The following is a 27,075-nucleotide window of genomic DNA, read 5'->3' as shown; positions in this document are numbered from 1 at the left end:
CATAAATTACTTAACCTGTCAGCCTCAGTTTCCTTATTTGTAAAAGCAGGATAATAAGAACACCTTACTCACAGGGCTTTTGTAGGGATCAAATGATAACATGTAGAGGTTTGCAAATCTTAAAAGTAGTATATAAATCCTAACTATTAAAACAGTGCATTTCTTTAGTATGCTTTAAACTGGTGAGGTAAACAAATATTCACGAAACAATTTTGTGTAAGGCATTGTGGTAGGGCCAGTAGGTAGTCATAGCTGGAAAGGAAATCTGAGGTGATCTAGTCAAACTTCTTTCACAGAGATTAAATTCCAATAGTTTACATATACTCTCTCATCTCCCACCAGCTTTTTGCTTAAAGCAGCATAACCATCAAATAGTTTTATCTTCTTTTCCTGAGCTTTGCATAAATGACTGGAGGAAGATAAATTTCATTTTCTTAAGCTTGGAAATAGAAAATAGCTCAAAGTGGAGAAACCAGAATCTGGGTCATATGGTGGAGAGTGCTTGCTTAGGCATCCCAAAATCTGGGTTCAGATCCTGGCTCTGTCCCTATTTTCTTTATGTATATATTTGCTTTTTGGAGGGGGGAAGGTAGGGCAATTGGGGTTAAGTGACTTGCCCAAGGTCACATGGCTAGTTTTGTGTTAAATCAGGTCGTCCTGACTCCAGGGCAGGTGCTCTATTGCCACCCAGCTGCCCCATGCCCCTACCTTCTTTGTGAGCTTGGGGGCGTGGAGGTCTATGAACATTTTATAATTACTAGTTGTTGAGAAATCATATCAGAATCACAGATAGAGCTGAAAGAACCATAGATTTAAATCTAGAAGGGCCCTCAAAGATCATCTACTCCAACCTTCTCATTCTAAAGGTGATGAAACTAAGGCCCAAGGGAGGTTAAGTAACTTGACCAAGGTCAAAAGGTTAGGCAGGATTTGAAAGCCTGCCCTCTGATTCCAAAGGCACAACCGTTTAGTCCAACTTCCTGATTTTGCAGGTGTAGACACTAAGACCCTTTGAGGTTAAGTGATCTTTGTGAAGTCATAGTGGCAAGGAAGTGACCAAGCCCCCTTTGAACCCATTTTGTGATTCCAGGTTGCCTCATGGGGTCCAAAATAAAAAAAAAAAAAGTGAAAAATCACATTTCTTTAGAATTGTGTCTTTTTCCTTTGGAAGACAAACCTATATAAAAGATGCGAATTTTAAGTTGCTGCCAATCTAGATGCCTGCTGTCGTACCTTTGCTGTTTTATATGAAAGGTACACTTAAACCAGTCAAAACCCAAAACAGGTTTAAACTTTGAGGAGACCCCAGACTAAATAAAGCTAGTAGCCCATAAGAGCAATCCGAATGTGGGTCATTTTCATTTCACAGAATATTCTTCCACGTATTTCGATTTATAAGGGCCAAGCATGGCCCCAGGGTGGGCAAGGGCACAGGCCTCTTCCAAGGAGAGTGGGGGGGCCACGGGCGCGGAGCGTCGCATGCCTTTGCTTGGCAGGTGAGGTTTCGTTCCTTATAAAGCATGCCTGGCCATGCAGGGGGCACGGGGACACCTTCATTAGTGAAGGGGAAAGTATCTCTGAGTAACCGCTCCGTCCCGTGCAGACCCAGCGGGGTGGCCACCATACAGTGCCCACTTTGCAGAGGAGGAAGCTGCGGTATGTGAGCGCCTAACGGTCCCTCCACCGCCCCTCTCTGTCAAGCCATCCATTCTCATGGTCTGCGGGCCTAGGCCGCGGCTGGGGCCAGGGCACACCACAGGGCCATGGCAGCGCCGGGCACAGACGACCCTCCGCCCCGTGGGTCCCCGGAACGAACTTTCCCCTCCTTCTTCCCTCACCTTCCCACCCCTCTACCCCCCCCCCCCTTTTCCCCCCGCGGCGCCTCGGCCCTCACGGGCAGTCAGTCTCGTGCAGAGTCTGCTCAGACCCTTAGGGCCGTTTCTGCTGCGGCCCTGGAGCGGGCTAGAGCTCGCGGTCAGGTCCTTGGAGGTGGGGGTGGGACTCCCCCTAACCTCCCCCCAATCTCTACCCACAACTACACTCTGCTCCCCAAAGGGCCCGCTTCCGCGAGAGGCAGCTCCATGGCCGGCGCACGCAGCGTGCGGCGAGGCCTGATGACGTCAGAGCTACTTCCGGTAGCGCCGGCGCAGTGCTCACTCCTTGGTGGTAAGGGAGGGAGCCAGAGAGGGAGGTGAGGGGATAGGAACGGGGAGGGAAGGTAGGTGTGTGTGGGTGTATTTGAAGGGGAACGAAGAGAAAAGGCACTCGAGGCAGACTGGCCAGCGGCGCGCGGCGGCGGCCCCCTCCGACAGCGCCGAGGAACGGAAGCCCCGGAGAAGCCCTCCCCTCCCCGCCTGCCTCCGTCCTTCCGGCTGATTGGGGCCCGTCTCCCTGCTCGGCCCCCTCCCCCCCCCCCCCCCCCGGCCCCCCCTCCGGCCCTCCCCGCCCCGCGGAGGGCGCTACGGCTCCCCGCCCTCAGTATCGCGAGAGGTGGTGAGAGCTGGCGGAGCCGCGGCGGCAGCGGCGGCGGCAGCGGCAGTAGAGGTGACCGAGGCGGTGGCGGCGGCGGCGGCGGTAGCGGCGGCCCCGGCCCGGACCGCGGAGTGGTCCCGTCGCGGTTGAGCGGAGCCCCCGCGCCCCCCGTCCTGGTCCCGGGGATGGAGAAGGCGACGGCCCCGGCGGAGGCGGAGGGAGACGAGAGCCCCCCGGCGGCGGCGGCGGCGGCGGCCCCCCCTCCCGGGGAGCTCGGCAGCCCCGGCGGCGGCGGCTCGTCCCCGGCCCCCCGCGGGCTGGTGCGGGTGTGCGACCTGCTGCTCAAGAAGAAGCCGCCGCCGCAGAACCCCAAGGCCAAGCGCAGCCGGACCTGCCGCCCCCCCAGCAGCAGCGACAGTAGCAGCGACAGCGACCACGGCCCCGCCGGCCCGGGCCCCGGCGGCCCCAGCAGCCACAACAGCGAGGAGGAGGAGGAGGAGGACGACGACGACGACGACGAAGAGGACGAGGAGGAGGAGGAGGAGGAGGAGGAGGAGGTGTCTGAGGCAAGGGCCTGCGGGCGGGGGGGGGGGGCGGAGGGGGGGGGGCTCCCCGCACGTGGGGGCCTCGGGAGCCGGGGTGGGGCCTCGGGCCCGGGTGTCATACTGGGGGGCCCGGGTCGGGCCGAGGCGGTACTTTTCCACGCCGGCTCCACTGCGGGATTTTCCCCGCGGGCACGAGGGAGTCCGAGCCCGGCATCCACCCCCACCCCCATCCCCTAGCTCCCACGGAGGGTTTTGGAGCAACTTCACTTGACAGCGTGCGTGCATTATGCAATGCCGCGGGGGGGGGGGCGCCTGGGGACCCCGCCGGCCCCTTCGGACCCGGGGTGCCGGCCCCGGCTGCGCTCCCCGGCCCTGGCTTGCCCCACTGATCTGATTTCATAATCGCCTGTCGGGGATGTTCACGGGTCCGCGGGCAGGGGGCGATACCGGCCCCAGCTCCTGGGCAGCTCCCGGGGGGCCCTGCTCACCGGGGTCCCCCGGAGAAGCCGGCCCGCCCGATCCAGAAGAGATTCCCGTACGAAGCAGACCTGGCTGGGCCGCGGCCCCCGGGCCGTCAGTGCCAGTCTACTTTCTCTTAGGTGGCTGACCTCTGATTTTTGTCCTCAGTGTGTTGAAATAATAAAGCAAAAACAAAAGGCGTTAGCAGACTAGGGGCATCCTGTCAGGGAGTGTGCCCTTCTGTTGGATCTGATTCTGAATGGATTTTGCCAGGCCAGAGAGAATTCATTTTCAGATCCAGAAAAAAAAAAAAAACAAAACCCCACAACCAACCAGGGCTGAAAATAAGGGCAGTGAAATAATGATTTTCTAGGAAGTATATCACAGGCCCATCTAGTCTGTTTGCCAGCTAGTGTGCTGGACCTTAGCTATACAAAACCCCAAATGATGCAGTCCTTTCAGACAGCTTACAGGTTGTTGGGCCTGTAAGCCCCGTATCCTCATAGAAATATATTTGGAGTAAATATGGAATAGATACAAATAGAGTGGAGATGGAGGGAACTAGCAGTTAGGGATATCAGGAACAGCATAAATAAGAAGATCTTGAGTTAAATTTTGAGGAGGAGATGATTAAAAAAAACCATTTTAGGCATGGGAGACAGCCACTGTATTGGACAACAGAGAAAGGAGGCCATCTCTAAAGGAAACCAAGAAAAACTTGATGACTGGACCATGGAGTGCAGGAAGGGGAGTAATGGATGATGAGGCTGTAAAGGTAGGTTGGGGCCATGTTGTCCAAAGATTTTGAAAGCTGAGCAGATGAGTTTATATTTGATTCTTGGGGCAAAAGGGAGCCAGTGAAGTTCATTGGGTAGGCACATGACATCATTCTGTCCAAGGAAATCACTCACAGTTTTGTGGAGGACATAGTGGAGTGAGGAGAGACCAATTCGGGGCTGTTGCAACCGTACAGATAAGAGATTGAGCTAAGACAGGGCCCAGGGTAGTGATGTGAAGTACAAAGAGCGAGAAGATGGGGCACCTGACTGAATCTGGGGGGAGGGGGCGTGAGGAGTTGAGGATAGCACTGAGGTTAAGAACTTGCAATACTGAAAGAATGGGCTTGCTGTCAGCAGAAGTAAAGAAGCTGGTTGTAGAGGAGGAGGTTTGGGGGGAAAGATAAGGGATTCTGTTTTGGACACTGATCAGTGTCCAAATGCCTCCTAAAAAGAATGGAAAGATCCCTAAATGAGAGAAGCTTCCATGGTCATAGCCAGGTCCAGTTTGAGATGTTTGGGGGATAGCCTCCTATACGCAATAGGTAGTGGATGTGGGACTGGATTCTGGCGAGAAACTAGACCTGTATACAATAAAGTCATCAATCGAGGAGAAGTAGTATCATGTTTAGATGGAGAGCTGGGAAGGGACCTTAGAGATGTTTTTGTTTGTTTTTTGGGGGGGGGGGGCAGTTGGGGTTAAGTGATATGCCCAGGATCACACAGCTAGTATCAAGTGTCTGAGGCCAGATTTGAACCCAGGGTCTCCTGACTCCAGGGCTGGTGCTCTGTCTGCTACACCATCTAGCTGCCCTTTTGGAACACATTTTGCCCAACTCCCCAGTCCTACCCTCCCCCGCTTGACATTTTACTGATGTGGAGACTCCAGTCCAAAGAAGTCCAGTGACTTGACCAAGGTCCCCCAGCTAGTAAGGGATGGTTGGGATTCAAACCTGATTACAAATCCAGAACCCCTTCCACCACTGATGAACAGGACCATGTTAGGTTAGGATGAACCCTGGAGGCAGCATGGAGTGGTAGAAAGAGCATTGGCCTTGGAGGCAGCAAGGCCTGTGTTTGAGTCCCAGCTAGGACACTTCCAGCTGGATTTCTGTACCTTGCTCTCTTTGGGTTTTGGTTTCCTCATCTGTACAATTATCTATAAAATAACAGGGTTATTAAGCATGTACATGGTGCCAGGCCCTGGGCCTCGGGGCTGGGATACCAGATGCAAAGAATAAAACCATCCATATTCTTAAGAAGCTTAGGCCCTAACTCTCGAGGTCTCTGTGAAGATCACAGATAATTTCTGCAAAGTGTTTTGTAGGCCTCAAAGAACTATGTACAAGTCAACGGTTGTCATTATTATGAATATTGGCTGTTTTTCCTCCAGGAACTCAAGCTGTCCTTTACACATTCTAGTCTTTTAATTTCACTTTTTAAATTTGTCAGTTTTTGTTTCTGTATGAACACTACCAATAGAATGATTTCCGCAGCCACCTGTGTTGTTTTTGTGTTGGTAACCACATCCCAGCCTAAGACGGGTGGTGCGTGTTGCTCAGGAAGACCTGAGTTCAGATCCCTTCTCAGACACCTACTAGTTGTGTAACCTTGGGCAAGTCACTTACCCTCCCTCCACCTCAGTTTCCTCATCTCACTGAGCATAATAACTAGCACCTATCTCCCAATATTAGTGAGAGGATAAAGTAAGATTATATAGGGAAAGTGCTTTGCAAACCTTAAAGTGCTATAAGTTACTGTTATTAGTTATTATAGAATAAGACCCTTGCTTAATTCCTCAGAGCTCCATTGACAAAGTACAGATCTTCCCCAAACCTTATTCAGCCATCCCCAAAAGATTCTGTTGTTTCTTCCTTTAATTCTCCCCTCTCTGAACAAACAATGCCTGACACTTAGAATGTTTTAAGCTAGGATAGACCTTAGACTGGGTAATTGGTTCAGACCCCTCATTTTACTAGTGGAGGAATGCCCTTTGAGAAGTCAAGTGATCTGTCAGTGACAGGGCTAGAACCTAGGCCTGCTGAGCTCCAGGCCATCATGCCTAGTACCACACTGCCCCTCTGGTGGAGCAGGCATCCCATAAGCATTTGTTGAGTCAGTGAAGGCCTCTTGTGTGTGGGGAACAAGTATCCTTGATTCGAGGACAAATGCTTGTGGTGATAAACCCTGGGAAAAAGTGCTTTCTGACACATAACTCCCAAGCTATTGTTTTTCAGTCAGTACCCATTTCTTAAATGCCTACTATGCGCCAGCCACTGGTGCTACAAAGACTACTAAAAGACAGTCCCTATACTAAAGGATCTCATAGTTTAATGGAGGAGACAACATGCAAACAACTGTGTACAAAAATCCTTATTGGGTTTTGGTGGCTAAGGGTTTTATATGTCCCTGACTAGAAGCCACCTTAGTCTATGCTCATCCAACTCCTTCTTTCTCTCCGTGAGGAAAAATGAAGCTCAGAAGTGAAGTGACTTGTTAAAGGTGACTCTTGACCCTTGAGCTGTCTCCCTGTTACCTTAGGTCAGGACTATCACAATAATCTGGCTGGTTCCTCTGTGTTACAGTTATCTTCCATTCAGCTGTCAGTCAGATGTTCCTAAATGCAGTCTGATCATCCCCCCCTCTCCCCCTTCCCAATGTAAATCCTCACTTTCACATCCAGGATCTAACACAAAATCTTATCTTTTTAAAGCCCTTCTTAATGTGGCTTCGTACCTTTCCGGTCTTTTTATGCCTTATTGCCCCTTTGTACTCTGTGGTCCAGTGACACTGGCCTTCTTACTGTTCCTTGAACCATGCCCCGTCTCCTAACTCTGCATATTCCCTACCTGTCTCTCATGCCTGGGATAGTCTCCTATCTCATCTTCTCTTTCCCTCCCTGGCTTCCTTCAATTCCTAGCTAAAATCCCACCTTCTACAGGATGCCTTAGTGCCATCCCTCTGCTAATGATCTCCAATTTATCCTCTATATGTCTTGTTTATCCATGGTTTCCATATTGTCTCCCCCACCTTAGACTTTGAGTTCCTTATTGAGAACAGGGACTTTTTTTCCCTTTTCTTTGTATCAACACCCATCACAGTGCCTGGAACATAGTAGGCACTTAAATGCTTATTGATTGAACGACACTGTTAATGGGTAATGGAGGTATAATTAGAATCTAGGTTTTCTTGATAAAAATCCAGTGTTCTTTATAATACTATATTGGCTTTGAAGTACATTTGTACATTCCTTTTTTCAGATGAAATTTGTCACAGACAACTAGGGTAGCTTGACCTCCCTTGATCAGTTCCTAGAAACCATTATCTTCAGGAACTGAAATTTTGTCGAATAGGTCATGATCAGAAAGCACACAGCTTACCCAGAGAGACTAATAAATGGCCCAAGAAAGTGATTTACTGGGTTTTGATTGATCCTTTGAGCTTTCAGTGGCACTCCATCACCCTAAGGAAGTTATTTTGGGGCCTAAGAGAATGTGGGGCACTATTTAGTGGTTTTTAACATCATCTATATGCACCCTTTTTTCATAAGTTTGTCCATTTTCAGTAGCTTTTAGAAGTTTCGAAATGTAATGACAAGTGGTTCAGTTGGAAAGAATTGTAGAGGTCAGATTTATTTTCGTAGGGTCTTGAAAATAGTTTGGGCAAGGTTGAGATTATATTTGTTTCTACTTTTGAGTTTGCATCTGCCTTAATGTTGCTACCTGATGCTTTGACTTACTTTATTGAGCCAATAGGGGTCAGCAGCTGCCATTGTAATCTGGCCTGTTTTGTGTGGGTTGCCAGATTAATTTGTATACTTTAACCTCATTCCTTGAGTGTTCCACGTTTGGTAATACTTTAAGGCAGAATAGATTTCATCTTGTTGAAAAACAAGTTATTAGAGATGCCAATGGCATTTTGTAGATGTAAGTATTATTGCTACATTGGAACCTGACTTGGGCCAGGAGTTTATTTTTCATTTGTACCCAGAAATAAAAATCCCATTCCGCTTTGCTAGGTTGGACCTTTTTTTTTTTTGTTATTTCCCTCCCCCCCAACCTTTCCCATCTCATTTACTCTTAAAAGAAATGTGAATGTCATTTTATTATGATGGTTTAATTATTGAGTAAGAATGTTCCTGTAAGAAAAGTTCCTTTTCTGCTCCATACAGTGGAATCCTAAGTCATGTTGCACCAGTTGTTGAAAAACAATGGCCTCATTTGCTGCTATGTAAATTCTTGAAGACTCATAGAGTATATTTCATTTGGAAATCATGCTATGTATGTTATTGCTATGCATAGTTTTAAAATAGTTGTATTGGCTCCCTAACCAGACTTAAATTACTTAGAATTAGTTCTTAGAACCAGATAGAAACAAGCTTTAAAAACAAAAAAGTTAAAATGCTCTGAAGCTTAAAGTCAGAAAGTTTATTCACTTAAATGTTTTTGTTGCTTACCTCAGGTGTGGTAGATAGTGCTAGACTCAGAGGACCAGGGTTTGAGTTTTGCTTCAGCTGCTTAGAACCTGTGTAATCTTGGAAACGTCTTCCTTGGTTTCCAGGGAGGGTGTTAGACTAGATAACCTTCTGCTATTTCTTTAGCTTTAGTGCTGTGATGCCATGGTCCTGCTGTTTTTGGTGTTCACCTATGGTTTCATTGGTCTAGGGAGGTTCTGGTAAATTCTGCAGCACACAATTGTAGAGAATTGCCTGGGCCAGCTAAGTGACTTGCCCAGGGGTCACCCAAGCCAACTTGTGTCAGAGATAGGACTTGTGAAACCTGGCAGACCATTTCTCAGATCAACTCTGCCATCCTGCTTCTCAGCAAAAAGGCATAACCTTTTGTTACTTGTGGTCGGTAGGTCAAAGAAGTGACAGATTACAGGTGCTCAAATTACTTTAATGCTCAAAGGATCTCTGGTCTTATTGGTAGATGTCCCTCCATTAATGTACAGATAGTAACTTACCCACCTCATTTTATCTCCTTTGACTTAGAACCTTCCATAAATCTTCCATAGTACTGTCACTAATGTGCTGGAGGACTTCTCTGGTTCTCTTTATTGGTGTGGATACTAATGGTAAACAAAGATCCATTAGTTATTCCTTCCTTGGGCCACCAGATTTGAGCATTTTCTTTTCTGAGCATACGTCTCTGATGTCAATCACGATGCTTAATTAAAAATCAACTACCTGGGCGGCTAGGTAGTGCAGTGAATAGAGTACCGGCCCTGGAGTCAGGAGGACTTGAGTTCAAATCCGGCTGCAGACACTTAACACTTACCAGCCATGGGACCTTGGGCAAGTCACTTAACCCCAGTTGCCCCCTCCAAAAAGCAAAAAAAAAAAAAATCCCACCACTTATTTTTATTTTATCTTTATTGCCAATCATATCTTTCCTTTTCCTGTCTAGTGAGCCATCTTTAGTGACAAAGAATAAAAAATAAAAAAATGGGGCAGGAAGCAATTCAGTAAAACTAACTGGGACTTCAACTGAATCTGGCAGTAACACCCTCATAATACCCCTACTTATGCAAAAAAAGAAAAAAAGAGGTCCATTTCTCATCTATTTGGGGGTGGATGCTTATAATTCTGTGTCCTGCACATAATTCTTCACTGGTGCTATGTTACAGCCTACTCGTACTTTCTCACACTTCCATTTATACTTCTCTGTGGACATGGCCACCACTCTAGTTCCAGGCCCTCATTTCCTCTTGCCTGGACAATGGCAGTAGCTTCCTTGACTTAAATTTCTCTTCTCTCTTAAGCTATCCTTCACACAGCTTCCAAAATGATTTTCCTAAAGAGAAGGTGTGACCATATCACTCCCTGAGATCAGAAAAACAAAATAACAAAGCATAAGATCATCACTGGGCTCCCTGTTGCTCCTAGAATCAAATATAAATTAAAAAAAATATATATGTATGTATGTATATATATACATATATATAAAAATTTCAATTTGACTTTTAAAACTTTTCATAACCTACCTTTTCTGACTCATTATACTCTATCTCCTTCCTTTCTCAGATGGTCTGGCCAAACTGGCGTTGCTGTTGCTCACATATGACACTCTCTGTCCATAATCAAGACCTTGGTGTCCTATGCTGGAATGCTTTTCCTCTCATCTCTGCATTGTTTACTAAAGAACATTGCTCAAGTGCTGCTTTGTACACGAAGCCTTTCCTGTTTCCCTGATAGCGAGTATCCCCCAAAACAACAACAAAAATGAACTTTCTTTCTCTTGCATAGGAATAGGAACTGGGCCTTTGACTTAATTTTTATAGGGAACTCTGAGGTGAGGAAACTCCTGCCAATGTACGTTGGCACTTTCTCAGTCACTTAAGTTTTAGGGAGTTGCCTAGAGAACTGAGAGCTGAGTGACTAGTCCAGAGTTACAGCCAGTGTGTTTCCAAGACAGAAATTGAACCTGGGCCTCCCTGGCTTTGAGATCAGCTCTCTATATATTATGTCCGCCACCCCTTTACTTTCTATATATTTTCCATATATTTATGTACATTATCTTTCGTGATAGAATGGAAGCTCCTTGAGGGCCAGGGCTATTCATTTTTGTCTTTGTATCTTCAGTTCCTGGCACACTGACTGGCATATAGCAGGCATTTAATGGGCACTTAATTTTTGTTGTTGTTCAGCCATTCAGTTGTGTCTGACTCTTAGTGAACTTCTGGATACCAGGCTCTTTTCTCCTTCACTATCTCTTGAAGTCTCTCTAAGTTCACATTCATTGTTTCCATGATGTTAGTTATCTACCTTATCTTTTCCTTTTGCCTTCAATTTTTCCCAGCATCAAGGTCTTTTCCATTGAGTCCTGTCTTCTTTCTCATCATGTGGCCAAAATATTTAAGCCTCAGCTTTAGTATTTGACCTTTCAGTGAATAGTCTGAATTAACTTCTTTAAGTATTGACTGATTTGATCTCTTTTCTGTTCAAGGGACTCTTAAGAGTCTTCTCCAGCATCACAATTCAGAAGTGTCAATTTTGCAGTGTTCAGCTTTCCTTAAAGTCTTAACTCTCACAGTCATACAGTACTACTGGAAAAACCATAACTTTGACTATGTTGGCAAGGTGATATTTCTGCTTTTTAGTGTGCTGTCCAGATTTGCCATGATTTTCCTTCCAAAGAGCAAGCCTCTTTTAATTTCATGGCTGCATTTGCCATCTGCAGTGATCTCTGAACCCAAGAATATAAAATCTGACACTTGCTTCCACTTCTTCCTTCTCTTTGTCAGGAAGTGATGGGAGTAAGTTGCCAGGAGTTGCCAGGATCCTTGTTTTTTTGATGCTAAACTTCAAGCCAGCTTTTATACTCTAATCTTTTACCCTCATCAAGAAGCTTCTTATTCCTCTTAGAATGTTATTGTCTGCATGTCTGAGATGGTTGATATTTCTCCTGGTAACCTTAATTCCAGCTTTTGATCCTTTCAGGCTGGCATTTTGCATGATGTGCTCTGCATACAAGCTAAATGATGTGATATTACGTGATCTTGTATTCTTTTCCCCATCTTAAACTAATCAGTTGTTCCATGTTCAGTCCTAACTGTTCTTCTTAGCCCACATACAGGTTCCTCAGGAGACAAGTAAGATAATCCGGCACTCCTTCCTCCCATCCCCATCTCCTTGAGGACTTGCCATATTTTGTTCTGGTTCACACAATCAAAGGCTTTGGTGTAGTCAGAATGAAGCAGAAGTAGATGTTTTTCTGGAACCTCCCTTGCTTTCTCTTTTCTTTTTTTTTTTTTTTGTAGTCTTGCAAAAATAAATGAAAAGGAAGTAAACACAGCACTATTATTTATGCTCAAAAGCACCAAAGAGTTTCCCTTGCTTTCTCTGTAATCCAGTAAATGTTGGCAATTTGGTCTCTAGCTCCTCTACCTGTTTGAGAACCAGCCTGCTCTTCTGGTAATTCTCGCTTCACGTATTGTTGAAGTCTCGCTTACAGAATCTTAAGCATAGCCTTGCTGGTGGGTGAGATGTGAGCAGTTGTTCAGTAATTTGAACATTCCTTGACATTGCCCTTCTTTAGGATTGGGATGTAAACTTCTCTTTTCGAATCCACTGTTTTCCAAATCGGCTTGATTGGTTCTCCATTGCCCTTTGGGTGATTGTCGACTTTTTAATTTTTTGGAGACTGTGCTATTCGATGATGGTGTATTATCACTTGAAGAATATTGTTATAAACTTTCAACTAATGAAATAAAGGCAGTTTCAGATTAGCAAATTGCACTTTCATGCCTAGACAACTATTTAATGTGTAATTAAAGATAGATTATGAAACACTTTAAAAGGTTATATATTAAGGGAAAAGACAGTGTGATTTTATAAAGGGAAATCATGAATGACTTAATTTATTGGAGTTGGAAAACTATTTCATGCAATTGCATGTAATTGAAGGTGAGGTGTCATTAGGGACAAGGAGAAAAGAAAAAGAAATGTAAAAACCAGTGTTTCCCATGGATGAGTGCTTAGAACATTCTTACTCAACATCTTAATGATGTAGAGCAGAATTTCCCCCTAAAATAGAAGCCTGCAATATTGTGCATTTCTGATTTATTGTACCTTAAGGCCAATATGATGATAAGGTCTAGAGATGATTGAAATAATTAGAGGGATGGGATGTGGGTAGGTACCAGATTGGGACCACATAATACATATATTTCTTTTGTTCGAACTTTATAGTCAGTGAATCTTGAACAGTTTTTATATTAATCATAATATTGAAAACTTTACATAATATCTTGACCTGTTATTCTTATTTGGTCTATTGTGTATGCAGAAATACGGCTAGTTACAAGGCATCAATTCAAGAGTGAAAAGAGCAAATTCCTTATATATAATATCTTTCACCCTTGAACTTAATTTGAATTCAGATTAGGGTTGATATAATCATAATATTAATCAATCTCACTATTCATGTGCTTCTCTCAGACTGAGAACTTCTGATTGTTATCTGAAGTGACTATCAACTTTTTTCCCCAAACGACATGCAAAAGAAAAATCTCATTAAGATGGATGACCTGGATTTACTTTAAGATTGGCCTTATAAGGTGCTTTTTCCTTTACAGAAAGTTTTGATTTGGCATTCCCAACTGTAAAAAAAAATGTTAAGGGAGCACTCCCAATTCATGTTACTATTTGCTTATAAGTAATAGATATGTACACAGTTCTAACTTGAGTGATTTGAGTACTTGACTTTAATGACTGCCATAGCTGAAAAAGATATCTCTTAAAGGTTTGTAGCCTGAAATGGGAGAATTATGTCTTTGGCTATACGTTTTAAACTGACTCATTCATGACACTCATTTTTCAGTTGGCAAATAAATTTCCATCTTCTCCAATATCAGTCAGTTGTTCTTGAAAACTAATTTAAAGGTGTCCCTTTTTACATTTTTAAAAAATTGGTTCAAAGCACACTACAGCTCTTTATTGGAAGATTTTAAGCTTAGAAATTGTTTTTCAGTTTTTAAAGTGCAGATAATGTGAATTTTCTTAGTTGATGTGTAATTTTTGGCAATAAAATCATGTAACAATGGAAGCATTTCCAAATATGTTTTCAGAATATGCTTTCTGTAACATGTTTCTTTTGTCAAACTTACTATTTTCCTCATTTACTATTAAAATATCTTTGAGCCAAAATTTATAGAGAATCAACACAAATAAAAGCCCTAAAATTTATTTCTCAGAAGGTAAAAGGTCAAAAGAGATGAACAGGCATTTCTCAAAGAATTGGAGATTATGAGCACAATATAAAATACTGCTCCAAATCACTACTAAGGGAAATTCAGTCAAAACCCATCTGAGGTTTCACCTTACATTCAGCACATTAGAAAGGATGAGAAGGTGGGAGTAATCAGTGTTGGAGGGATTGTGGAAAGACCATTGGTTCAACCATTCTGAAATGTAATTTGGAATTATTTGGCGATATCCCTACCCTCTAAGCCTAGGTACTCCAAGAAGATCAAAGATAGAAAGGCCAATATATGTTTGTGCTTGTCTATGTATGGTAGCAAAGTACTGGGGAAAGAAAAGTAGATCTCTTGATTGAGGAATGGTTAAACAGATGGTGGTACATGAATGTGATAGATTACTGTACATTAAGTCATAAGGACCATAGGGAGGCATGGGAAGATTTTTATGAACTGAAGCATTCAATTATTTCTGTAAAATAAGCAGAACCAGGAAAACTATAGAGAAGAACCACAAAAATATAAATGGAGAGAACAGTAGTAGCAAACAGTTGAAACTGAATGCTGTGTAATTACGACCAAGTTTGCCCTTGAAGAAAAGCTGTGAGAATGCACTGCCTTCTTTTTGCAGAGGTGGGACATTATCAATGTGGAACATTACATTTGCTGTCAAGACTTGGTTGATATGCTAGTTTTGCTAAACTCTGTTTTTCCTTTTTAAAAATTCTTTGTTATAAAGGGTGACTCTCAGGGTAAGGGAGGGGGAAGGAATATATTGGGGGAAAGGTTATATAAAAATGAAGGATCAAAAATGTTAAAGGAGGGGGAAGGAATGTAAGAGGGAAAAAGGTAATGTGAAAACAAGGTAAAAGCATTTTAAAAAATGTCATCTTTACCTTGAAATGGATACATTAAGGTTGTGAGTTTTTTTTTTTTTATTTTTACTATCTGAGTAGGGCAAGGTAGCCAGCCACTAGTATTATCACAGTTGAGGGCAATAAATTTGGAACACTTGTCTTTTTGTAAAAGAAAAATGTATAGATCTTGTTCAACAGATATTTTAAATACTTTGCTAAGGGGTAGCCAGTTAACCTTGGGGATACAAAAAATTGTTCATTGTCACTCCACATCTCATTATTAGCATCGACAGAATGCAGTAATTGTTTGTTAGTAATTTTTGAGTTATTTTGATCAATATAGGTGGCTAAACAGGTGAATTTCAGTTCTAAGAAATCACTCCCAGTGGAGGAACCTTGAGTGGCTGAGGCTCTTATTGGCTGTGCCTGGAAGTACAAGCATTTCCACTTCCCAGCTTGGAAGGCAGGATGTACATATGCTGAGGAGGGGGTGGAATTGTGCAGCTGTTGTGGATGCTGAGGTAGCATAAGGTTTTGTGGTAGGTAAGGAAGAGAGGGGATGGTGAGGGGGAGTTCAGACTATAATGGGTGATGGGACTGTGTTTAAGACTTTTAGGTACTGGTCCTCACTGCAAGGGTGTGGAGGGATGTCTGTTATCTTGGGTAGTGACCTATAACCTCATGATACATATGGCTCTTTGAACTCATTTTGGAGACTTTGATCTAGTCTACAGGGGAAGCAGCAGAGAAGTTAAGTGACTTTTACAAAGCCATCTAGACAGAATTTCCACTCAGTGCTTGTCAAGGCTTTTCCTTCTCCCCAATTCTTAAGATAGATGTAGAGATCTTTTTCATTCTTTCTCTTGCATATCTAGCACAGTAGTGCCTGGATACATAGTATGTATATAAGAAATGCTTTCTTTTTACCATTTCAAGCTTAGTCCATATTGATTGCAATATTTTATTTCCTTTCTCATAACACTGCCTCATAAGGAACCAAGGCCTTGGATGTTGTCAGATCTAATCTATATTTCATGCAAGAATGTCTTGTTAGCATCTTTGACAGGTAGAAATCTATTCTTTATTTGAACATTTCTCTCCCCCCTTTTTTAAAAATATATTTGTCTGTCAAATTTATTCTGCTAAGAAGCCACCAGGGTATGTTTGTTTCTAAATTAAAAATGTTATATATAAAACAAAAATGTTATATCCTCCTAATTTTAAATTTCATATATAAATAGAGTAAGTCTGAAAGTGAATGGGTAGGGTCTGTTTACAATATTCATTTAACAGATTTATTGAATGCAGGAGAAGTAGCATTGTATAGTGGGAGGAGAACTGGCCTTCAGAGTCAGGAAGATCCACTTCTCACACATGCTGAGTGTGTGATGCTGGGCAAGTCTCTTAACCTTTCAGTGTCCCAGCCAGCTTCCTTAAGACTTCAGAACAGTTACAGATCTGCTTTGGTAGAAGGAATTTCCCCAGTGGGAGTTCCTTACACCAGTAAAATCACAAGTCCAAACTAAAATTAAATGTGTACTATACAGATATTTTCTGGTTTCAGATGTAGCTACTTTATTCCAGTTTATATGGAAAAATTAGTTGGCTGTGTTATAAATCCCAAGCCGCACATTTAAAACTTCTCTTCTGTACTCACACTGTCTAGCACTTGTTCATTTTAAATGTGTTTGATTAGTAAAAAGAGGAACATAGAGGAGAGGGTAGAGAGCTGGTCTTGAAGCCAGAAGACATGATTTCAGTTCTGTCTCCAAGGCATCCTGGCAGTGAGACCCCCTGGAAAGTCACAGTGCTCTAGGCAACTCCCTGAAGCTATCAGCTGCTCAGAAGGTGCCAACCTGCCCTAGAGAGGGAAATTGTTCTGTACCTGGTATTTCCCTCTACCAGTGAAACCATAGGTCTTATGTCTTGAGTAGCAAAATGTTTTCCCCTCCTACATGAGGAAGTGTATCATACTTACGTGAATTTTCAGTAGCTGAGTTTAGTTCACTCTCCAAAGAATGTCACTCCAAATGGATGTCAGCGCCATGATTCTTGGGGTCTGTTGTTATTTGGCTAGTTTTGAATTTAATGAACTGTTAAATCATCTAATCCATTTCTCTCTATCTTGTCCACAAAGATAGTATGAGAGGTTGTAGATAGGTGGCTTTGGTCATTGAATTTAAGAGTTAGAAGAATCCAACAAAGGAGTCGATGTATTACAGTATTAAATATAACTATAGCTTTAATTAAATATATAGTATTATATGTACACATTATGCATGTGTGTAAATTTCCTGTTTATGCACATGTGTGTATTTAGCTTTTATGTGTGTGTGCCTGAATATGTAATGTATGTGTGCCTGTACCTGTGTGAGTGTGCTCAGACTCCACCTTGTTTATGATCATGAGCAAGACATTTTCTCTCCTGGACCTGAGTTTTCTCATCTATAAGGATATAATTGGACTAAGTAGCCTCTGGTCACTCTTCCAACTCTCGATCTCTGATTCTATATTAAATTAGCTTTTCCAAACCGTGTTTTTTTTTTTTGAAGAAGAGCAAACTGAAACTCGCAGAAGAGCAGAAGCTTACTGAAGGTTACAGAGATCGCAAGCAGAGCTGGGACTTGAACTCGGTTCCTGTGACTCCCAAGTTGAGCGAATCTTTCCGTTCCCATCATGTTGCCTGCTCAGGTAGTGGAGTCATTTGTCACATGTAGAATGATGATGGGTTGAACAAACTTATGGTGTTATTTTTTGTGTCTTTAGAAATGATTTATGGAACCATATCCTTTTAGAGCAGATTAAAAAAACCACTGTCATAAAGGTATAGGCATATTTTTTTTTGGAGGTGAAGGAGAGGGAGCAAAAATTGTTTTATTTCTGTTCAGTGACCAGCTTTAATCAGTTCTGAGTAGTTCAGTGAATGTTCTGCCATGGGCTCATTTCGGTGTTGGTCACAGTACTGGTCTGTCATTTGCTAATATTAATATATTTGTGCTTGTCACTGATGCCATGGGTGGAATATAAGACAATCCTTTTAGGTCTTCTAGGAGCATGTACTCTTGGCAAGACAGACATGTACTCAAGAAGGAATTAAATAATAGTGCAAGGCAGTATATGATGAAATGTGAGAAATGAACAAGATAGAAATACTAAGTTATTTGCTATTTGCTGAATGTGCTGTTTGCTTTCTGTTCTCCATTCCTTTACACATTCTATCTAGTCTTTCTAGGATAAACTTTCTTACTTCCCCACCCCTTATTTTCTTGGAGGCTTTTTTGCCTTTTCCCAAACTTGTGAAAATTGAACCAGTAATTCTACATATATCTCGTTTTGCCACCTTTTTCACATACTTCGTTGATTGACCCCAATTCCCCAAACCAGAAGTATCATCTGTCTCTTATCTGACATCTCTCCCACTGTTGGCAATTTATTTGTCCTTGTCTAATTGCACTTATTAATATTTATATTATAATTTATCATGTACTATAGTTATTTGGGTTATATGTCTTATATTTGGGGCAGCTAGTTGGTACAGTCAAGGCCTGGAGTCAGGAAGACCTGAGTTTAAATCCAACCTCAGACAGTTACTAGCTTGTGACCCTGGGCAAGTCACTTAACCCTATTTGCCTCTGTTTCCTCATGTTTAAAATGAGATGGAGAAGGAAATGGCAAACCACTCCTGTGTCTTTGCCAAGAGAACGTGAAAAAGGGGTCTTGAAAAGTTGGACATAACTGAAAGGACTAAATGATAGCTTATATTCTCTTTCCCTTTGTTACATTATGAGCTCCTTGAGAGTGGCATCTTATTTATCTTATCCCCTGAATTGCCAGTGTATTTGTAATATTCTGTGTTGAGTACATAGTTGATGAATTGAATCATACTATTGTGGTAGACTCTTTTAACAAGTGTTTCTTTGAATTATCTGCTCTTTTTGGTATTTTATTTCTTCTTCTAGCTGAGGCTCATATATACAGTGTTTTCCATGCTGTTTTTTTTTTTTTTTTTTTTTTTTTTTTAGCAATCGGGATTAAGTAACTTGCTCAAGGTTACACGACCAGTTATTTCTGGATGTGGTGCTAAGCGTCGGAGCCCGGATTTGATCCCCAGGTCATCCCGACACTAGAGCCGGTGCTCTTACTCACTGAGCCACCTGGCCACCCATTTCCCATGCTGTTCTTGACTGAATTAAACCAGGGTTATCAGGTTTAATTTTTATCTGCTGATTACATAGTAGGAAAAAAATTGTATTATTTAAATGTGTGATTTTGTTTGTTTCCTAGAATAAATACTGACGGGGGAATGATAGGAAAATGAAAGAGTAAATGATTATTTGAATTCTCCTTAGTAAAATAGAACAGTAGATTGGAAGGTTTTTCTAAATATGGAGTTTGATTTTAGTTGATGTATGTTACTTTAAGGTTATAGAATGCTCATATGCTCATTTGATTGTTTAGCAACCTTGAGGTTGGGTACTGCTGTTAATGCTTTCATGGCTGAGGAGACAGGTTTAGATTAAGGGATTTACCCAGGTTACATAGCTTTATTAATATCTGAGTCAGAATTTGAACTCCAATCTTACTCTGACTAGCACTCTTTCTGCTCCACCATGTTGCCTCTCATTGATAGATAGTTCTGTAAACCTCAGTGAGTGAAATGTTTTGTCTTAGGGCAGTGTGCAGTTGGATAGAGCACTGAGCCTGCAGTCAGTAAGACTCTTGATTTCAAAAACCTGACCTCAGACACAAGTCACTTCACTCCTGTTTGTTTCAGTTCCCTCAGCTGTTTCATCGGGATGACAATAGCATCTACCTCAGAGGGCTGTTGTGAGGTTCAGATGAGATAGTATTGTAACACACTTAGTGCAGTGAGCGCCTGGCACATAGTGCTACGTGTTGTTGTTATTATGCAGCTGGAGATCACATTTTTTAAGAATTATTTTATCTGAAGTAGTTTTGATTTTCAGATTATTATGCATATCTCTCTTCACTTTAAACCTGTATCTTACTTTGGATTGCTGGTGATAGAAAGTAGCTTCAGCAAGTACTTAATTTGTTCTTACATTTTGCTAAAATGTGACTAGGCACTCTCTAAAAGCTTTTGGGCATACACCCCTACCCTTAACTAGCTTTAATTCCATCTATGAAGGGGATAGAATATGTAGGAAGAACATGGAAGGTACCGTGAAGAGAAAGAATAATAACTAGTGGATGTGGGAAGAGATCAAGAAAGGTGCCGTATGTAGGAGGAACCTTGAAGGAAAGCAGGGATTCTAAGAGACATCGGAGATTATCTGTGCAAAGACATGGAAATGGGAAATGAATTTCTAAGCTTAGGAAATAGTTGCTAAGTGCAGTTTGACTGAAATACAGATTGTGTGAAGGGAAATGACATGAAATAAGTTTTCTAAGGTTCTTAAAATGTTCCGTAAATTTTAGTTGTTATTATGATAATTATAATAGGGTTTGCTTTTGGAGAGCATTAAATGGCAGGATTAAGTGTATTTTATTCTAGAGGCAGTTGGGAGTTTAAAGACTCATGGGAGTAATGGGGTCAGATCAGTGCTTTAGAAAGTTTATTTTGGTAGCTCTAAGTGGATTGAAGAGGGAGAGAAAATGCAAGTAAGGAAGATGATTTAGGCAGCTCTTGTGTAGTCTAGGTGAGAGGTGGTAAGAGAGTGAAGTAATAGCTGTGTGAGTAGAGAAAAGGGAATAGATGCCAAATATGTTATGGAAGTGGAGTTGATAAGACTTGGTGACTGCTTGAGTGGTCAGGTTGGGGGGGAGAGCATTGGAGAAAGGGAAGAGTCAGGAATGTTTCCATGATTGCAAAGGGGAAGGATGGTGGTGCTCTCCATAGGACTAAGGAAGCTTGAAGGAAGGCGAGGTTTGAGGGGTAGGGGCAGGCAAGATTACAAGTTTTCTTTCAAACATCTTGTCTATAAGATTGGACATCCAGGTGGGGAGATGTTCAGGAGGCAGTTGTTAATGTGGAACTGCAGTAGAGAGGTTTAAAAAAGATTATTATTTTTTTTTTAATACTTTATTAACTTCTGATTTACATCATCCATTTCCACCAGATTTTGAGTTACAAATTTTCTCCCCATTTCTCCTCCACCCACCGCCCCAAAATAGCAGTTCCACAGGATATCCTCTCCTCCAGTCTGCTCTCTCCCACATTTTCCTCCATACCCCTTTCGACTTTTCCAGTGGATCTCTATGCCTCAGTGCCTGCACATCCCATTTCCCAATTACATGTAAGATGGTATTAATAATAGTATATATACACACACACACACGTATACATATATATATACACATACTTGAATATTTGATTTCAAAACTTTCAATTCCAGATTCATTCCCCTCCTTCCCCGTTACCCACCCCTACTGCAAAGATATGAAGTTCAGTATAGGTTGCACATATGTGGCTAATACAAAACAATAACATAGTAGATACATTGTAAAAGACTGACTACACTTCCCTCCCTCCCATCCCACCTCCCACCCGCTCTATTCTCCACTTTGATCCCATCTATTTTCAAAAGTGAGTGCTTCCAACCTCCCTCCCCCCTAGCCTGCCCTCCCTTCTATCATCCCCCCTCTCATCCCCTTCCCCCCCAATTCTCCTGGAGGGTGAGATACCCTATTTAGTGTGTATTTCACTCCCTCCTCAAGCCAAATTCAATGGGAATAAGGTTGACCCATTCCCTTTTGCCTTCCTATTCTTCCCCTCCATTGTAACCATTTTCCCTTGCCTCTTCTGTATGAGATGGTTTACCCCAATCTGTCTCTCCCCATCTCCTCTCATTATATTCCTCTCACCTCTTAATTTCATCTTTTAAGTGTCATTCTTTCCTGTTAAATTGGACCTGTGCCCTCTATCCGTGTATACCTGTAAACATATATACACACATTCACATATGTATTCATATGCCCATATACCCTCATATATAGACAAATATATATATTTCTAATCCCTTCAACTACTAAGAAAAGTTTCATAAGTTACAATTATTGTTTTTCCATGTAGGATTGTTAATAGTTCAACTTTGATAAGTTCCTTATGATTCCTTTTCCCTGTTTACCTTCTCATGCTTCTCTTGTATCTGAATGTCAAATTTTCTATTCAACTCTGGTTTTTTCAGCAAGAATGCTTGAAAGTCCTCTATTCCACCGAATGCCCATATTTTCCCCTGAAACATGATACTCAGTTTTGCTGGGTAGGTGACTCTTGGTTTTAATCCCAGCTCCTTTGCCCTCCGGAATATCATATTCCAAGCCTTTCGATCCCTCAGTGAAGAAGCTGCGAGATCCTGGGTTATCCTGATTGTGTTTCCACAATATTCAAATTGTTTCTTCCTGGCTGCTTGTAATATTCTCTCCTTAATCTGGGAATTCTGGAACCTGGCTATAATATTCCTAGGAGTTTGCTTTTTGGGATCTTTTTCAGGAGGTGATTGGTGGATACTTTCAGTATCTATTTTGCCCTCTGGTACTAAAACATCAGGACAGTTTTCTTTGAGAATTTCCTGGAGGATGATTTCGAGGTTCTTTCTTTGGTCATGACTTTCAGGCAGTCCAATAATTTTTAAATTATCTCTTCTGGTTCTATTTTCCAGGTCAGTGGTTTTTCCCATGAGATATTTCACATTGCCTTCTATTCTTTCATTTGTTTGGATCTGTTTAACAGCATCTTGATTTCTCATAAAGTCATTAGCTTCCATTTGCTCCAATCTAATTCTGAAATAATTATTCTCCTCATTGAGTTTTTGAGATTCTTTTTCCATCAGGCAAATTCGGCTTTTTAAGGCATTCTTCTCCTCATTGCCTTTTTGGGCCTCCTTTGCCATTTGAGTCAGTCTGTTTTTTAAGCTATTATTTTCCTCAGTCAGGCTGTTGACTCTCATTTCATAATTTTCTTGCATTGTTCTCATTTCTCTTCCCAATTTTGCCTCCACTTCTCTTACTTGGTTTTCAAAATCTTTCTTAAGGTCCTCTATGGCCTGTAACCAGCTTGTATTTTCCTTTGAAGCTTTTGGTGCAGGAGTTCCGACTTCACTGCTTTCCTACTGTTCCATGCTTTACTCCTTTTTGTCCCCAAAATAGGAGTGTATTGTTGGAATCTTCTGTCTGCTTTGTTCCCTTTGCCTGCTCATTTTGCCACTCAATTACTTGACTTAGGGGCTTTTTGCGACAGTAGGACTCTGCCACCAGACAGGGGAGCTTTCGTCCCAAATGCTGGGGTTTTCTCAGCTGCCGGAGGTATTAGATGGGTGCCCTCTCTGAGGTCTCCACACATTCTGGCAAGCTGTACACACACCCTAGGACCTCCACCCTAGACTGCAATCCAGATCCAAGCAGGTTAAAGCAAGAACGATTACCCCTCAGACTGGTGCTTGGTCCCCCTACACTCTGCAGGCCAGGAGCTGAAGCCACCAAGTGGCGCTGGTATCTCAGGGGCTTTTCGCCCTAGGGGTAAAAGCCACACACTCCCACTTACTGGTCCCAAAGTCCAGACTGTACTGACCTCTCACGTTGTGCTCTGTGTCTATGTGTTGATAAATCTGGAAATGGCCACAGCTGCTGCTGATCTGGACTCCCTCTGGCCACCTGCTGGTCAGGCCCACCCTGGGGCTAAAGCCTCGGCGTGGGGCTGGGCTCGGCTCCCAGAGTGCTGTGCTGGATTCCTGCCGGCCTGCCAGGCTGTTCTCAGTGGGAGGTTAGCTTCTCTGTGTCATTTTGTGGGTTCTGCAGCTCCAAAGTTTGTTTAGAGTCCCCTTTTTACATTGATTGGGGAGGGTGGAAGCTGGAGCTGCGGGAAGGTCGTGCTTCTACTCCGCCATCTTGGCTCCGCCAAAAAGATTATTTTTTTAATTGACAATTTATTTTTTTCTCTCCTTTCCCTCCACTGTGGTGGTGGTAGTAATAACAACAAAGTTCTTTTAACTAGTATGCATAATTTTCCACATTGTTTTGATCCTCTTTGCCCCCCCAAAAAGATTCTGTAATCTGATTGTGCTTCCCTCTGTTTGCTCATCTTGCTGGCCAATTACTTGACTTTTGAGCTCTTTGCCACAGTAAAACTCTGCTTCCAGAGTGAAGAGAGCTGTGTCCCAAATTTCTGGGGTTTTGCGCAGCTAATGTTAGAGCTACTTCTAGGCACCTGCCTCAGAACTGTGAGGAGGACCCTCCACAGCCGCCACAAGCTCTGCCAAGCCAGTGCTCCTCACCCCAGGACTGAGACCCAGATCCAAGGAGGTCAAAGCAAGAGCAGTTACCCTCTGAATGGTCGCTTGGTCCCCCTACAATCTGTAGGCCTGGAGCTCAGGAGGCAGCCAGGAAGCAGTAATTGCAACCACCACTACCCCTGCTGCCGCAGGGGCAGGGCAGGGGCAGGACTGTGGTCTTCTCTTACCCACACAGTTTCCCACTGACCTTTTACTTTCTCTTTGGCATTTATGGATGAAGTCTGAAAACCGCCACAGCTGCCAGTGATTCACTCTCCTGAAGTCTGCTCTGGCGGGTCTGGGCTTGGGCTGGCGTGGGTGGCTTCCAGCTGGGTGTGGTAGAACCTTCATGTCGGCCTGCCAGGCTGCCTTCAGTGGGAGATTTGTTTCTCTCTGTCACTTTGTGGGTTCTGTAGCTCTAAAGTTTGTATGGAGCCATTTTTTATAGGTATTGGAGGTCGTGGGAGCGGGAGCTCAAGCAGATTCCTGCTTTTATTCTGCCATCTTGGCTCCACCCCACAAGTTTTCCACATTAACCATATCTAAAATATTCTGCCTCTTTCTGCCACTCACTTGTGTCCCTGTGGGAGGTAGGTAGGATGCTTCATCATCTTGGGACCCCTGGAGTTGTGACTGATCAGAGAGCTTAAGTCTTTCAAAATTGTTTTTACATTGTTGTCATGAGGAGTGGAGAAATGACAGGGTTTGGACGTTTGGGAGTCTTTGGTGCATGTTGAGGTGGTAAAGGATTGGATGAGATCACCAGCAGAGAGTGTATGAAAAGAGAAGAGTGGTGAAGACAAACCCTCTGGGAATGTCCAGGTGGATTCCTTAGCTGGTATTTGTTACTCAGGAGACTAGAAGACAGTCAGACATGGTTTTTCCCCTCAGAAAGAATTTCTTATCCCTTAAGCTTAGAAAAAAGAAGCATTGGTGTTCTTGCTTGTCTAAGCTCATTAGGTACAAGGAACAGAATGAATCAATATTAAGTAATCATTATTGTATGCCAGGCACTAATAAGGAGACTATAAAAACAGGCAGACCTGGGGTGGCTAGGTAGCGCAGTAACTAGAGCACTGGCCCTGGAGTCAGGAGGACCTGGGTTCAAATTTGGATTCAGACACTTGACACACTTACTAGCTGTGTAACTTTGGGCAAGTCACTAAACCCCAATTGCCCTCCAAAAAAAAATCCAGAAAAAAACCCAAGCAGACCTAACAGTCTATAGTTCCTGCTTTCTGGGTACTTAAATTCTAATTTAGAGAATAACATGTTAAAAAGAGGATGATGAATATAGGTGTGAGGCTGCCTGGTTTAGAAATGATTGGGAAGTGGTGAGGTGGCTGTTGAGGTAAAAACATTCATCAGAGCCCAGGTTTGAGGTAAAAACATCCAGCAGAGTCCAAATTCTGGTGGCAGGAGAAGGGGTAGAATGCAGGCAGCTTGGTTTGCACTGGCCCATGTTGTGGACACTGCCTTTCAGAGACTCTTGGGGTTTCTGTAAGTTCCTCTGCCACAAGGGTAGGCTAAGATTCTCCAGTTATCTAGAATTTGTGGTAGGAGCTGCCTTTTCATGGAAGGGGTGTGAATGATTGTGAAATTGTCACTCTAGCTCCTTTTCTTTGAGACAAGTAAGAAACTCCACAGCTTCTTACTGCTTGAGTGGCCAGTTGTAAAACGATGCTGTTTAGGGTTTCATTCTGCTGAGCTTAGAAAAAAGAATTCCCGTTAGTTTGCACCGTTGCCCTTTGGGGCTAGTCACAGAACAGGCTTGGTTGGGCCTGAAGCTGTCCAACACGTACCCTCAAACCTTCTCTTTTCTAAGCTAAACAGGCACAGGTCCTTTGACTGATCCTAATGTATGCTGTTTTCTTATATTCTAATCATTCTAGTGAGAGCCTAATAGTGGACATGCTTCAGTGTCTTGTATCTGTCCTAAAATTAAGTCTGGAACTGAGTTCAGTATTCTGGCTGGGGTCTGCCCAGTTCTTATTGTAGCAGAATTATTATCTACCTCAGTTAAAAACCCACTGTATGCAAGGAAGTCTGTTGGTGCTGGGGCTATGAGGATAGAAAAATGAAATAGTTATTGATTTCAGAAAGCTTTTTTGTGTTGGAGAGATTTTATAAAAAAAAATTTACACAGACAAGTTATTATAAAGTAAGAAGGAGAGAGGAATCACAATGAAGGCCAGCAGGAAAGTTCTGTGGCACTTGAGCTATGAGTGGGACACTTCAGTTTCCCTTATCTGTTGGCACTCTCCCTCTGGCAAAAGGAGAAGAGCTAATAACTTAAAATGTTTTTAAATTTCACATTGAATTTAACCCAAAAAGGGATATTTACATACATACAGCAAATCATAAAAATAAGAACTCTAAGAAACTTAATCTCCATCCTGCTTGCTTTCGGGGGGGGGGGGGGAGGTGGAGGAGCATATGCTAAATCTACACGTCATTTTCAAAGCTGCATTGCCTGGCCGTTCTTAAGCCTGAACTTCTTTCTGTTTTCTCCTACCCGTGTTTCCCCGATAATAAGACCGATCCCGAAAATAAGCCCTCCCCTTACTGTGTAAGATTCCTCTAAAATAAGCCCTCCCCCGAAAATAAGCCCTATTGAGATTGCTACTGTAGTGAAGCGGAAACGCACGCCGCGCTCCGAGCTGCATCCAATCAGAGCTGCAGCAGTGAGCGCGTCATCCTGTTCTTCCCCAGTGATTGGCTTGCTGGCGCCATTGAGAGCAGTGCCGCGGAGGAGAGCTGAGGCAGGACAACATAAGCCCTCCCCTGAAAATAAGCCCTCTGGTGTTTTTCTTTCCAAAAAAAAATAATAAGACAGTGTCTTATTATTGGGGAAACACGGTATGTGTTTTTTTTTTTTTCTTTTAAACATTCACTAGCATTTTAAAGAGAAAGCTAAGTGGTGCAGTGGGTATAATGCTGGGCCTAAGAAGATTTGAGTTTAAATCCTGCCGCAGACACTGGCTGTATGACCTGGGGCAAGTTACTTAACCTTTGCCAGCCTCAGTTTCCTTCTCTG

The 27,075-nt window shown here is 42.9% G+C and overlaps 1 protein-coding gene across 3 annotated transcripts in view; it reads left to right on the top strand.

Moving 5' to 3' along the window:
* Positions 1-2,642: 2,642 nt before the first annotated feature.
* ANKRD17 (ankyrin repeat domain 17) overlaps positions 2,643-27,075 on the top strand; it is a 160,720-nt gene continuing 136,287 nt past the window's right edge. The window contains exon 1 of one of the 3 annotated variants that reach the window (XM_069091698.1): positions 2,643-3,038. In XM_069091698.1, the coding sequence (XP_068947799.1) occupies positions 2,658-3,038 (381 nt within the window). In that variant the 5' untranslated portion in view covers positions 2,643-2,657. Of the gene's footprint in view, positions 3,039-3,465; positions 4,252-27,075 lie in introns of those variants that run through there. The other 2 variants (XM_069091700.1, XM_069091690.1) reach the window with 2 other exon arrangements.

The sequence above is a fragment of the Petaurus breviceps genome, unplaced genomic scaffold, assembly GCF_028583685.1.
Source record: "Petaurus breviceps papuanus isolate PSGF00001 unplaced genomic scaffold, PetGlider_PUasm1.0 126, whole genome shotgun sequence".
NCBI classification, from domain to species: Eukaryota; Metazoa; Chordata; class Mammalia; order Diprotodontia; family Petauridae; genus Petaurus; species Petaurus breviceps.
This window is presented reverse-complemented; position numbering and strand designations above follow the sequence as displayed.